This window comes from Tamandua tetradactyla, chromosome 6 (assembly GCF_023851605.1).
Source record: "Tamandua tetradactyla isolate mTamTet1 chromosome 6, mTamTet1.pri, whole genome shotgun sequence".
In the NCBI taxonomy this organism is placed as follows: Eukaryota; Metazoa; Chordata; class Mammalia; order Pilosa; family Myrmecophagidae; genus Tamandua; species Tamandua tetradactyla.
The window spans coordinates 72,403,001-72,415,616 of NC_135332.1; the positions used below are offsets into that span (position 1 = coordinate 72,403,001).

The window sequence follows — 12,616 nt, forward strand, 5'->3', positions numbered from 1 at the left end:
GAGGGCATTTCAAATCAGGGATTAAGGAAGGATTCTCCAGTTGTAAGTAGTTAGGTGGTTGGAAAATCAATTGAGATACTTGGTTCATGCAGCTTCCAAGTTCCAAGTGGATTAAATAGTTAAATGCCCAAAATTAAGTTGCTGAAGACATTTCTCAGGAAAGCAGAAGTGACTATTTTATCGACACTCTAGCTGGAGAGGGCTTTCTGAGCCTCAAAGCCAAGAGGAGGTTCAGTTCAGAAAAAAAGTAAGACTGCCCTGAATCAAACAGAAGGAAATGAAAATATCTCTGAACATAGATAGAAAAAAATGAATAAAATTGGTTTGAACATAAACGCTTAATGGGCAAACAAATTAGAAAAGACGTTGTCAACAAAATGACAGATAATTGCCGTACTTTGTGTATGAGGAACTCCTACAAATTAGTGAGGCCGATATTAAAAGCCCAGTGGATCAATAGGTAAATTTGCAAAACAGGAGAGATGGGTGGGGGATACAGGCCTTCTTCCCCAAGAAATCCTATTTGTGTCCCATTTTAAGTACCTTGCCATTTCCTTCAAGGTATTTTTCTTTTTAATTCGTTGTTTTTTTTTTTTTTAGTAGTTTCCTTGCAGATTGTAATCTAGTTTGGAGTGATATCAAATTAATTTCAATATTATTAAGAAACCCTTTGTTTCTCTCTCGCTGCATTCCCTCCTCCCGTCCTTTTGCTGTGATCATACGAAGTACATCTTTATATGTTATATGCCCATTGACAGAGATTTTCAACTATTACTTTATGCAATTGTCTTCTTTTTTTTGCCAGAAATCTATGAATAATTTGTTCTGAACGTTATGGGGAACCAGGGAATGCTTGTGGTAATGAACTTTTTATATACATTTGAAAAAGATACTGAATTAAGTAGCTTAGATACATTTGAGAAATACGATATTCAATTTAAAAATTCAATTGGAGTAGCACTTACTAAAGGGAATACTTTGGGAGTACTCTTTTTTAGACCAGAAAACTGATAAATCTAAATTTGGACAGTCCAATTAGAAATGGGAAATTCAGGTGAATATTAGATTTAGTGACATCAATGCAGTGTAAAGGCATTCTGTTATCACTTCCAAATCAGAAGTAGCAGAGGACTGTAGTTTCTTTGATCCAAAAACCTACCCTCTAATACATCCACTAATAAAAAGCCATGGTTTCCAAAATATTTAACATTCATGCAGTTGTCTTTTAAATCAGATAGAAGAGTTGCAAAAAAAAGTACATATATACTGTCTCTTATGTTTTCCTATGTAATTACTTTTACTTCTTCATGTGGATCAAGTTACTTCTAGTATCCTTTCATGTAAGCTTAACAGGTTCCCATTGGTACTTTTTCTGAGGCAGTCCTGCTTAGCGACACATCCACTCATTTTTTGTTTATCTGGGAATATTTTAATTTCTACTTCTTCTTTTTTTTTTGGCATAGACAGGCTCCAGGAGTCGAACCTGGGTCTCCAGCATGGTAGGCGAGAATTCTGCCACTGAGCCGCCATTACACTGCCCCCTCCTTCATTTTTTTGAAAGATGGTTTTGCCGAATATTGAATTCTTGGTTGATGGTCCTTTTCTTTCAGCACATTGAACATATCATCCACTGCTACCTGGCCTCCATGGCCTCTGACGGTAAATCAGCTGTTAATCTTATTGAGGATCCCTTGTACATAACGAGTAGCTTCTCTTTCATTGCTTTCAAGACTTTCTCTGTCTTTGTCTTTTGACATTTTGATTTTCATGTGTTTGAGTATGGATCTCTTTGCATTAATACTATCTGGAGATTGTTGAGCATCTTAGATTAACATTTTCCATCAACTTTGAGAAGTTTGGGGCCATTATTTCTTCTAATATTCTATCCACCCCCCTTTCTATCTCTCTTCTACTTCTGGGACTCCTATTATATGTATGTAGTCTCTGACTGCTGTTCGTTTACCTTCATTCTTTTTTCTTTCTTTTCCTTTCACTGTATAATCTCAATGAAGCTATCTTCAGGTTTGCTGATTATTCTTTTGTTCAAATCTGCTTTTGAGCTCTTCTACTGAATTTTTCATCTTAGGTATTATAGGTTCATTTTTCAACTCTAGAATTTCTAATTAATCCTGTTAAAATGTAGTTCTCCTTATGGATATTCTTTATGTTGGGAGCCATTGTTTTTGTTTGTTAAAGCTGTCGGAATGCTATATACCAGAAATGGGTTGGCTTTTACAATAGGGATTTATTAGTTTAAAAACTTAGGGTTCTGAGGTCATAAAAATGTCCCAGTTAAGGCATCAACAGGACAGTACCTTCTCTGAAGAAAGGCTGATGGTACCCAGAGTTCTTCTGTCTCATTGGAAGGCATGTGGCTGGTGTCTGCTGGTCCTTTGCTCCCAGGATTCATTGCTTTCAGCTCCTGGTTTCAGTGGCTTTCTCTGAGTTTCTGTGAGTCCTCTGGAAATTTCTCTCTTTAAAATTCTCTCTCTCAGTGTTTCTGCCTTTTATCCTCTCATAAAGGCTCCAGCAAAAGATTAAGACCCACCTTGAATGGGTTGGCTGACATCTCAATTGAAACAACCTAATCAAAAGGTCCCATCCACAGTAGATCTGCCCCACAGGGATGGATTAAAAGAACATGGCCTTTTCTGGGGTACATGACAGATTCAAACCAGCACAGCTGTCATTCTCATAGTTCCCTTTAGTTCTTTAGGCATGGTTTCCTTTAGCTTGTGAACATATTTAAAATTGCTGATTTAAAGTCTTTGTTTAAGTAAATCCATCATCTGGGCTTCCTCAAGGACAGTTTTTATTGACTTTCTTTTTGTCTGTTTATGGGACATTATTTCTTGTTTCTTTGCATGTCTCATAATAATCTGTTGCAAACTAGACATTTCAAATAATATTCTGGGGCAACTCAGGGAATCAGATTCTCCCCCCCCCCCCCAAGATTTATTGGTGTATGTTCAGTGTCTTTTCTGAACTGATTCTGCAAAGTCTATATTCATTTGTTATTGTGCATGGCCACTAAAGTCTGTCCTGTGTTTACTTATTGGACAGCTAATAATTGGATGGGAATTTCCTGAAATGCCTGGAATGAGTAAGTCGCCCACATTTTACCAAGGAGGACCTTTTGGTGTGTTGCGCGGACATTCAGTACTCAGCCAGATGGAGTTTTCCTGCTGTTCTTGCCGAGATTCGGTGTTTTTCCTGACACTCCTAGATTGTTGGAAGCCTTTGTTAGTTTCCACAGTTTACAGCTCTGCTTTCGGCTTCACTCCTTGTTTGCCCAGAGGCTCAAAATCACCCAGAGGTGAGAGCTTAGGGCCTTCTCAGGTCTTTCCCAAACGCTCGCACAACCCTACACGTGCGTGTCATCTTCCAACTTCCTGGGAATATGTTGGAGCTCTTCAAAGCCCATATGGACACGTTGTCCCCCAGCTTTTCCTTTTAAGCTTTTTGTTTTGCCCCACTGTTACCCTCTACCCTGTGACATGGAACGGTTGCCTCTGATTGTTTTTGACAAATACCTCTGGAAGGAAGTCCAGGTCAGGTTAGATACAGACAGCCTTGCTGTTCTCCAGGGACCCACCAGGCGGGAATAGGGAATAGGGCTTTGGAGGGGCTTTAGCCCTGTTATGTCCCCCACACCCCCAGCAGCGACCAGGCTATTGGTTTTCAAGGCTCCTGTGGAGCTGGGGAGGGGAGACAAGAATAGGGCAACCTCAAATGCCAAGGAGTTCTCGGATGTCACTGCTATTCAGCCATTTTTCTTGAATAAATGCTCCTTGGATTGCTCCAGGCCTTTGGTTGGTTTCCCAGGTTCTGATATTTCTGCCAGTGTTCTTTTTTTTTTTTTCCCCTTAATTTCAAAGTACATTTTAACAAGTAGTTCTAGAACAGATTTCAAGGTTTGGTATGGGTTATAGTTCCACAATTTAGGTTTTTCCCTTATAGCTGCACCAAGGCACCGGAGACTGAAGGCAGCAGCAATAGCATGATTCAGCAGTCGTGCTCATTTGTTAAATCCTGTCTTCTCTGTTGTAACTCCCCCTTTCCCTTTCATCCTTCTCCCAGTCTTTAGGGATGTTTGGGGTATACTCATTCTGTTTCATGTTGCAAAGGGGTGTCGACAGTATGGGATAGGGGAATGGAACTAGTTGATGTTCTTGGAGAGGCTGCCCTCTCAGTTTCAGGACTTATTGGGCCTTGGACCCATCTGGAGGTTATAGATTCTGGAAAGTCAACAGTGCATGAAACTCAGTAGAGCCCTAAGTGTTCCTTAGGATTAATAGGAATGATATTGGTTGGGGTTTGGCAAACCATGACAATTAGCAATATCTAGCTGAAGCTTGCATAGAAGTAGCCTCTAGAATAGCCTCTTGACTCTATTTGAACTCTCTTAGCCATTAATACCTAATTTTGTTACATTTCTTTTCTCTCTTTTGATCATTATCGATCCCACGGTACCAGGGTAGGCACATCCCTAGGAGCCATGTCCCACATTGCCAGGGAGACTTTTACCCTTGGATGTCATGTCGCACACAGAGGGGAGGGTAATCATTTTCCTCACAGAGTTGGACGTACAGAGAGAAGGGCCACATCTGAACAACAAAAGAGGTTTTCTAGAAGCAACTCTCTGGCCTCATCATAGGTAATCTTAACTTCCGCAGTACAGAAATAAGTTCCACAATTCTCAAGATCAAGGGCTTCACCTATTAACTTGGGAGTCCGCTAGTGTTCGAGAGTATTAGGGGGTTCCCAGGTGGGAGCGTTTGATAGTTCCATATTTTCTCCCCAGTTCTCAAGGGACTTTGCCAATATTTTAAAATTATATATATGCCCAGTGTACCCTAGGACATATCCAGGTATTACCTTAAGCTATATAGAATTACAAGTCCTCGTTCCCATTCTGGGCTCCATGTGTTTAGGTTGTTTGAATGAGCTGTCCAGGAATGTTGATTTAGATCATGTGCTACAGAAAATGTAGGTTTTGGACTAAATAACCCCATCTACCTTTAGTCTTATACAGTAGATGACGCCGTAGAGAACATACACAGTCATCCTTTTGCCCTGTATTCTGATTTCCCTTAGTCCCAACCAGATCTGCTTCGTTCTTTTCTCTACTTGGTGCCTGATCTCTTTTTCGGTTTCTTTAGCAGTTGTTGTATGTGGCAGTGCTGACTTTCAGAGCAGCAGAGTTCCTGCTCTGAGGCTCAGGTGTCACCCAGGTGCCCACAGTTTTAGGGACGTACCAGGTCACACCTGTGTAGGGCAGCACCTCAGAGTCTAGAAGGAGAGTTAGAACTCCTCTGCGCTGTTCGTGTGGCTGTTACAGAAGAGAGGATTTTCAGAGATCCTTACCCTGCCATTTTTGCTGATGTCTCTCCAAGAAATGCCATTTGAAACCGTAGGATACTGTTTATTTTGCCTATGAATTTTTTTTCTTTTTTTTTCAATTTAATTTATTTTGTATTATCAAACCAAAACAACACATAAGCATGAACATTCTTTTTTCTTTTTTATTAATTTTTAAATTAAAAAAACAAACATTCTTAACTTTGATCATTCTATTCTACATATATAATCAGTAATTCACAATATCATCACATAGTTGCATATCATCATCATGATCATTTCTTAGAACATTTGCATCAATTCAGAAAAAGAAATAAAAGAAATAAAAAGACAACAGAAAAAAATTCATACGTACCGTACCCCTTGCCCCTCCCTTTCATTGATCACTAGCATTTCAATCTAAATTTATTTTAACATTTGTTCCTCCTATGATTTATTTTTATTCCATATGTTTTACTCATCTCAAACATGAACATTCTTAATATACATTCTGTACATGGTGTACAATCAGTGGCTCACAGTGTCGTCACATAGTTGTGTGTTCATCACCATGATCATTTTTTAGAACATTTGCATCACTCCAGAAAAGGAAATAAAAAGAAAAAGCTCACACATACCATACCCCTTACCCCACCCTCTCATTGACCACCAGTATTTCCATCTACTCAATAGATTTTAATCTTTGTTCCCCTATTTTTTTTCTATACCCCTTACCAGTCCCTTTCATTGTCTATGAATTTTGAATGCATTAGAAGAAAATGAGAATATTTCAGTTTTGGCGGGAAGACAGTGAAATGGATATTTTCATCCACTGTAGAGAGTAAACAGAGATGTTTATGGAAAGCAGCAGTACATACCAGTGATGTTTCTAACATCCTTACGTTTTGGTCCATTAGTTGCACATATAGAAATATGGCCTTATAAAGTCATCTGGGAAAAGGTAAAAAGGGCATAAATGTGTTCATTGTAGTGTTGGTACCTGACCTGGCTGCAGTCTGTGTAGCCAGTCCTAAGAAATAGGATGTGAGTAAGACTACAACCACAGGGCCAGCTCAGTCAGATAAAGAAATGCAACCGTGAAAAGACGGAAAAGAACGGTGCTGAATGGTAATGATGGTTGCCTCTTGATGGGGTTTAGGGGAATTTCTCCTGTCTGTCGATACTTTTTGCACACTTCAAATGTTTTAGTGGTGATCACATGCTACTTGGATAATCTGAACACGAGTGAGCACACAGAGGTGAGCAAAGGGTCAGGCCTCCCTGAGGCCCTTGGGCCCCTGCCAGCTCCTGCCCTCGGGACGTCAGGCAGGGCCGCTCCCCGCTCTCACGGCGGCTCAGGCAGCCACTCCAGAGGGGTCAGCTCTGTCCCCTGCCCTGGTCACCAGCCGACGTGCCCATCCCGCCCATTTGTAGGTTCCCCCAGGACTCCCACACTTGGACCGTGGACCGCCAGCTCCTCTGGGGGGCAGCCCTTCTCATCACCCCGGTACTCGAGGCTGGGCAGACGGAAGTGACTGGCTACTTCCCCCCAGACACGTGGTACGACCTGCAGGCGGTGAGTCCCAGGGCCACCCCTCCATCCCAACCTGCCACTGTTCACTGAGTCCCGGCGTGTGCCCCATCCGAGTGTGCTGTCCTGTCCATTGCTACAACAACCCCCGTTTGCAGATGAGGAGACCAAGGCCCGAGGAGTCCCCTGCCAGGGCCCCACAGTGCTCACTGGCTACAGAGCGGAGAGGGGGCTCCAGCTCTGGCTCCTCTGGATGTCCTGGAGCTTGGCCTGCTCAGCCCCTTCAGTGTGCCCTGGCCGGTCCCCGCCTGGCCGGTCCCCGCCCTAGCCCTGAGTCTGGGCACTCAGCTCTGACCCCACCTCATGGGCGAGCCCTGCAGTGTGGCCCGAGCCTCTGCCCATGATGGCAGGTCCCAGCTGGTCTCTGCCGGGCCTCTGCACAGAAACCTTGAAGACAGGGTGCAAAGTCCCCAAAGGCAGGGGTGGTGGCTTGGGCATGGGACCCCGGCTCATGTGACTTCTGTGTCCCCACCCCAGGTGCGAGTGGAGGCCCTTGGCAGCCTCCCACCTCTGCCACCCACAGCCCGTGAGTCCATCATCCGCAGCCAGGGCCAGTGGGTGACGCTGCCGGCCCCCCTGGATACCATCAACCTGCACCTCCGGGCTGGGCACATCATCCCCCTGCAGGTACCTGGGCCCTGCACCTGGGCCGTTTGTGCAGCTCTGGTGCTGCCAGCACCTCCCATGGCCATCACCGAATTGGGGCCCCCAGGACCACAGGCTTTGAGGGTTGAGATCAAATTGACCCCAGGAAGGGCACTGAGGCGTTGATCTGCTCCCTTAGCCTTTTTCTAGGGGGGAGGGCACAGGCAGGTAGGTCTGCAGGTGTGCTGGGGGCCTCCTCCACCCCTGTGTCTCCCCGAGTGCTGCAGTGGAGGTTGGGGGGTACAGCGGCAGGCATGGGGGTCTGCCAGGGGCCTCCCCGTGGAGGCCAGGTGCAGTGTGGAGGGGCCTCTGGTGGAGGTGCAGGGTGCAGGACCTCATCCTAGCGGGCTCCCCTGAGGGTTCTGGTCTCCCGCCACAGAGGGGGCCTTGCCGCCCAGCATCCCCCGCCTGGGGTCTGGGTGGCGACGTGGACCCAACTCCTTTCTAGGGTCCCGGCCTCACCACCGCAGAGTCCCGCACACAGCCCATGGCCCTGGTGGTGGCCCTGACCGGGAGTGGGGACGCCCGGGGCGAGCTGTTCTGGGACGACGGGGAAAGCCTAGGGGTGCTGGAGCGTGGGGCCTACACCCAGATCCTCTTCCTGGCCCAGAACGTGAGTGCTGGGCTGGTGGGGGCCAGAGGGGCCCCTTGGGGTGATCGCTCTCACCTGACAAGTGTTCCCCTAGGGTGGTCAGGGAGCCCCGCCCTTGGGCTGACTGCCCTGTGGGGAGAAGGGCTGGTGGGGGTCGCCCTGGCTGGAGCCCCTGGGCACTCAGAGGCCATCTGGTGTCCTAAGGGCTGGCGTGGGGGTGTCGTGCCACATAGGCCCTTTGCTGGTCGGAGCACAGAGGGAGGCCGCCCCGAACCCCGTCCTGGTGGGGTGCCCGGGCCCTGGCACCTGCTGATGCCTGTGCTCTCTCTGGGGGGGCCAGAACTCCGTGGGGAGCGAGCTGGTGCACATGAGCAGTGAGGGCGCCGCCCTGCAGCTGGGGAAGGTGACTGTCCTGGGCGTGCCCACGGCACCCCGGCTGGTCCTTGCCAACGGAGTTCCCGTCCGCAACTTCACCTACAGCCCCGACACCCAGGCATGAGCACCCAGCTGGGGCCCAGCGGGGTGGTTGGCAGGGGCTGCAGGGAGGAAGGCCTGAGCCACTGACCCAGCCGTCAGAGCCCCCCACCCCCTGCCCAGGGCAGGTGGGGGAGGCTGGGGGAGGCGTCCTGGGGCACCGGCGTGGAGGCAGAAGGCACACTGGGCCTCACTGAGGGGCTGGGAGAAACTGAATCCTTGGGGAGGCAATGAGCAGGGGGCAGCCCCCACCCAGCCAGCACCGCTTCCTCCCTGTGTCTGTGTCTGGACGACAGTGGGATCATGACGTCAGCTCGTGAGCTGGAGTTGGGCAGCACCCTATTTTCATGGCTGACTGAGGTGCAGAGTCCTCCTGAGTTAGCTGGGGAAGGACCCCCCCCCCCCCCCCCGTGTCGGCTGCCCGCCCCTGCCCTGGGCTCCCCTATCTAAGCGCTTGGGGGTGGCGCTGTGCTTTGGTGATTTCCTGACCTTCAGCTCTTCTCCTTTTCAGATCCTGGCTGTTCCCGTCGTGCTCTCCATGGGAGAGAGGTTTCTCATCAGCTGGTCCTGACGTGGGCATGCACATGTTTGCTCCTTCACCCTGGATAATGGAGGGAGGGACGCAGGGAGGAGGGCTTTCCCGCGGATGCAGGACCTGCCCCCAGCCTGCTGGGCTGGGCCTTGAGGTCAGAACTGCCTACTCTGAGCCTGACACCGACCGCCCTTGGAGAGCTCCTGGGGCCTGGGCCTGGTCTGTTGACAAAGCTTTTACCATTTCCCCCATTTCCCACAGCTGTGTCATGCTGAGTTGGAATTGTCAGAGCCTAAGCTTGGTCTCTCCGCAGCACATCACTGGGATGAATGGAGTGTTAGCAGCCACCAGCAACCCAGCGTGGACCGCCAGGGAAGGGAGGCTTGGGGTAGGGCATGTTGTATTCACATTGCTGAAGCTGCTGCTGAGGCTCTCAGCTGAGGAAGGTAGGGGCTGGTGGGCACCGCGACCCCTTTCTGGGCAGCCGCCCCCTCCTGCAAATAGGAGCTGTCTGCTGAGCGATGAGACTGAGCCAGGAACTTGGGAAAATCTCAGAACTTGGGAAACTCTTAAGTGCAATTGTTTTTAATTAAAGGGCCAATTGGAATCAAGCTGCTATCGATCATTTTGGGACCTGGGGCAGGGAGGATGTGTCCAAGGGCCGTGGCATGGAAGCAGCCACTCTGTCCTCAGTGGTTCCCCGGGCACTCCCACAGTGTGTATGTGCATCCTATGCCCACCTCCAAACCAGCACCCCTCCTGCCCTTGTGAGGTCAGCCAGGACGACAGCTTTAAACTTTAGAATTTTATGAGAGAAGAAACCTGAGACATTCAAGTTTGTTTTTTTTCATCCCGGAAAATTAGGGAGAAAACCAATGTTAGAGGGAAGTAACATTTGTTTAAATGAATCAACACGACACAATCAAATCTTTCTGACTAACGATTTCACTTGTACAATTGTTAGGATGTGGGAGAATGTGCAAAAAACAATTGGTCTTTACAAAAGCCTTTTCGGGAAGTTGGACACTTTTTTTTTTCATCCAATTCATAATTTCTGTTTTTTTTTTTTTGTCTGATGGCATGGAAGAAAGCCCTGCCTCAGAGGAGAGGACCTGGCCATGGGAGAGTTTCTCCACTCGGCCAGGAGACACGCCCTGGGCTGCCTCAGCGTCCCCAGCCCTTCCCACCCAGAGTGCAGTGGCTTCATTTGAGATCAGATGTGGGAAGGGATGGCGATCCACTTTCAACAACTGTTATCTCTTTTATAAGACAATCTGTATTCACTGTAGAAAATTGTAAAATATAGAAAACCATCAAGAGAATAAAAATTCTCTCCACCCTTGTAGGGGAACGCCTCTGCCCTGGCACCCTGGCACCCTGGCACGTGCCCACCACAGCCACGCAGGCAGAGGCTTGAGCCGCAGTTGGTCTGAGTCTTGGTGGAATGCCTGCCTCGGGATGCCCCAGAACAGATGCACATGGCAGCGAGGGGCTTCCAAGGCCATTTCATCCCCCTGGGCAGGTGTCAGGAGGGTTCCCTGGGGCCGTCTGCCTGCCCCCTAGGACCTGGGCTGCATTCTAGAAGAGGAGACTCGGCAGTGGGCTATGTCACAACTCAGGTCACATCATCTAGCCCCTTTGCTTTTGGTGTTGCTGGGACCAGACCACAGAGCACGGGCCCCTTTGTCTCATTCTTCTCTTCACTGTGTAATAGACCGTCCAGCTCTCACAGCAGGCCATTGTCCCTTTAGAGTCTAATCAGTCTGGCACCAGCCCCACCTTGCTTGTGTGTGCCAGGCAATCCTCAGAAAAAGCCAACCAGTACTAGTTTAATGTATTTCCTTCCAGGCTTACAACATCAGAATTACATTAGTTTTGCTTCTTGTTTAGCACTGTTAGAAGCACTTTCCTAAAACTTTCAGTATCCTTGTTTTCCTTTGTACTTCTTTCAGTACATTTCCTTGGTTTAATGGCTATTTAGGGTTCTCTTATGAATTGTCGGTCTACTGCCCACCATGTCTACAATCACCGCGGGCTGCCCAGCCCCTGCGCCCACTCCCCTCCTCCCCTCACCAACACAATCCGTGTGGTTCAGCAGGCCTGGGCCTTAGCCCTGCCAGGAACCCCACGCTGGAAGGGAAGCAGCCCCATCGTAACCATGAGGACACCACCACGTGCTCAGGATGGCGGAGCTGAAAGCTCACAAACTACCGGGCCTGGGATTCCCCGCCCAGCTGCAGCACGAGGACGTCTGCTCCACAGGACAAGCAGACTCATTTGATCAGGTCCCTCACTCCTACTGACACTGCTCCTTCGTGACCTGGGAGGGCTCCTTATCAGTTAGTGCACTGAACTGTTTACCCGTGACCAGTGTTTTTCTTACTTTACATTTCAGTTGAAGATAACATTGCTTTACTCAGGTAAGTTTATTTCTCTAGTAATCATTTATTTTTCAAGTGTTTTTAAAATTGTTCTCTGAGATCAAACATTCACCTGCTTCTGAGCTGTTTGATGATTTAAACCTTTCATTCCTTTGGAACTTAAGATGTGGGGAATGAGTGGAAGATTTAGCATTTTCTCAAAAAAGGTTAAGCAGCTATCCTAGCTGACGTCTGGAGTAATTTCTTTCCCCCTTAATTAGAAAAGCCACACTTAGTCCTAAGGCACTGCTGTCTCTGGGTTTTTCTATTTTGTTGCTTTAATCTGTGTCTGTTCTTCTACTGGTAAACTTAGTTTTAAAAAAATTGGTAAAATCTTCCCAATGTTCCCTTTTCCAGTATTTTTCCTATTTGAAATAATGAATTTAATTAAACTATTTCACAAGTAATATCTATTGCAGAAAAATAAGGAACCCCTGGCAAGAAGAAAGGATTACCTTTATCTCGCCCTTCAGAAATAATGTGGGCAAACCTCCTTCCTGACTTTTTCCTGTACGTTATGATCACCTCATGTCAACAAATCTGTTTCTATCATTTTTCAAATAATGGTGGCATAGCATTCCACTGAGCAGATGTAATTATTTAGCCAGCTGCTTAACTCTATAGATGAGTACTTAGGTTTTAAGTTTTTGTAATTACAATGCTCAGAGGAATATTTTGTAGCTAAATTCAGATGAACACAAGAATCTTTTATCGAAATCCAAGAAGACAATCCCAAAAGGTTAATTAGAATGAGATTCTATCTATAAATTTGGAAAAATATGCCATCTTTACAGGACTGGAACTTGGTGGGTTCCTCTGCTTGTCTGTTCTCTGTCCCCTGGCAGTTCAGTAAGTGCTGACCGGCCCCAGGAACCAACAATTCAAATGACATATAGGAGCTGAAACATTTAATTCAGAATATACGAACACACATGGAAAACCTCATCAAAAACCAAATCAATGAATTGAGGGAGGATATAAAGAAGGCAAGGAATGAACAAAAAGAAGAAATTGAAAGTCTG

General features: G+C 47.2%; 1 protein-coding gene across 2 annotated transcripts in view; it reads left to right on the forward strand.

Moving 5' to 3' along the window:
• Positions 1 to 9,785, forward strand: part of GAA (alpha glucosidase) — a 34,569-nt gene extending 24,784 nt beyond the window's left edge. Inside the window, exons 16-21 of one of the 2 annotated variants that reach the window (XR_013177951.1) lie at positions 6,775 to 6,916; positions 7,409 to 7,558; positions 8,025 to 8,189; positions 8,509 to 8,661; positions 9,154 to 9,328; positions 9,436 to 9,785. Coding sequence is in view for 1 of the 2 variants with exons in the window: in XM_077166162.1 (XP_077022277.1) it covers positions 6,775 to 6,916; positions 7,409 to 7,558; positions 8,025 to 8,189; positions 8,509 to 8,661; positions 9,154 to 9,213 (670 nt within the window). In the remaining variant the exon portion in view is untranslated. Of the gene's footprint in view, positions 1 to 6,774; positions 6,917 to 7,408; positions 7,559 to 8,024; positions 8,190 to 8,508; positions 8,662 to 9,153 lie in introns of both variants that reach the window. The other variant, XM_077166162.1, reaches the window with a different exon arrangement.
• The last annotated feature ends 2,831 nt before the right edge of the window (positions 9,786 to 12,616 follow it).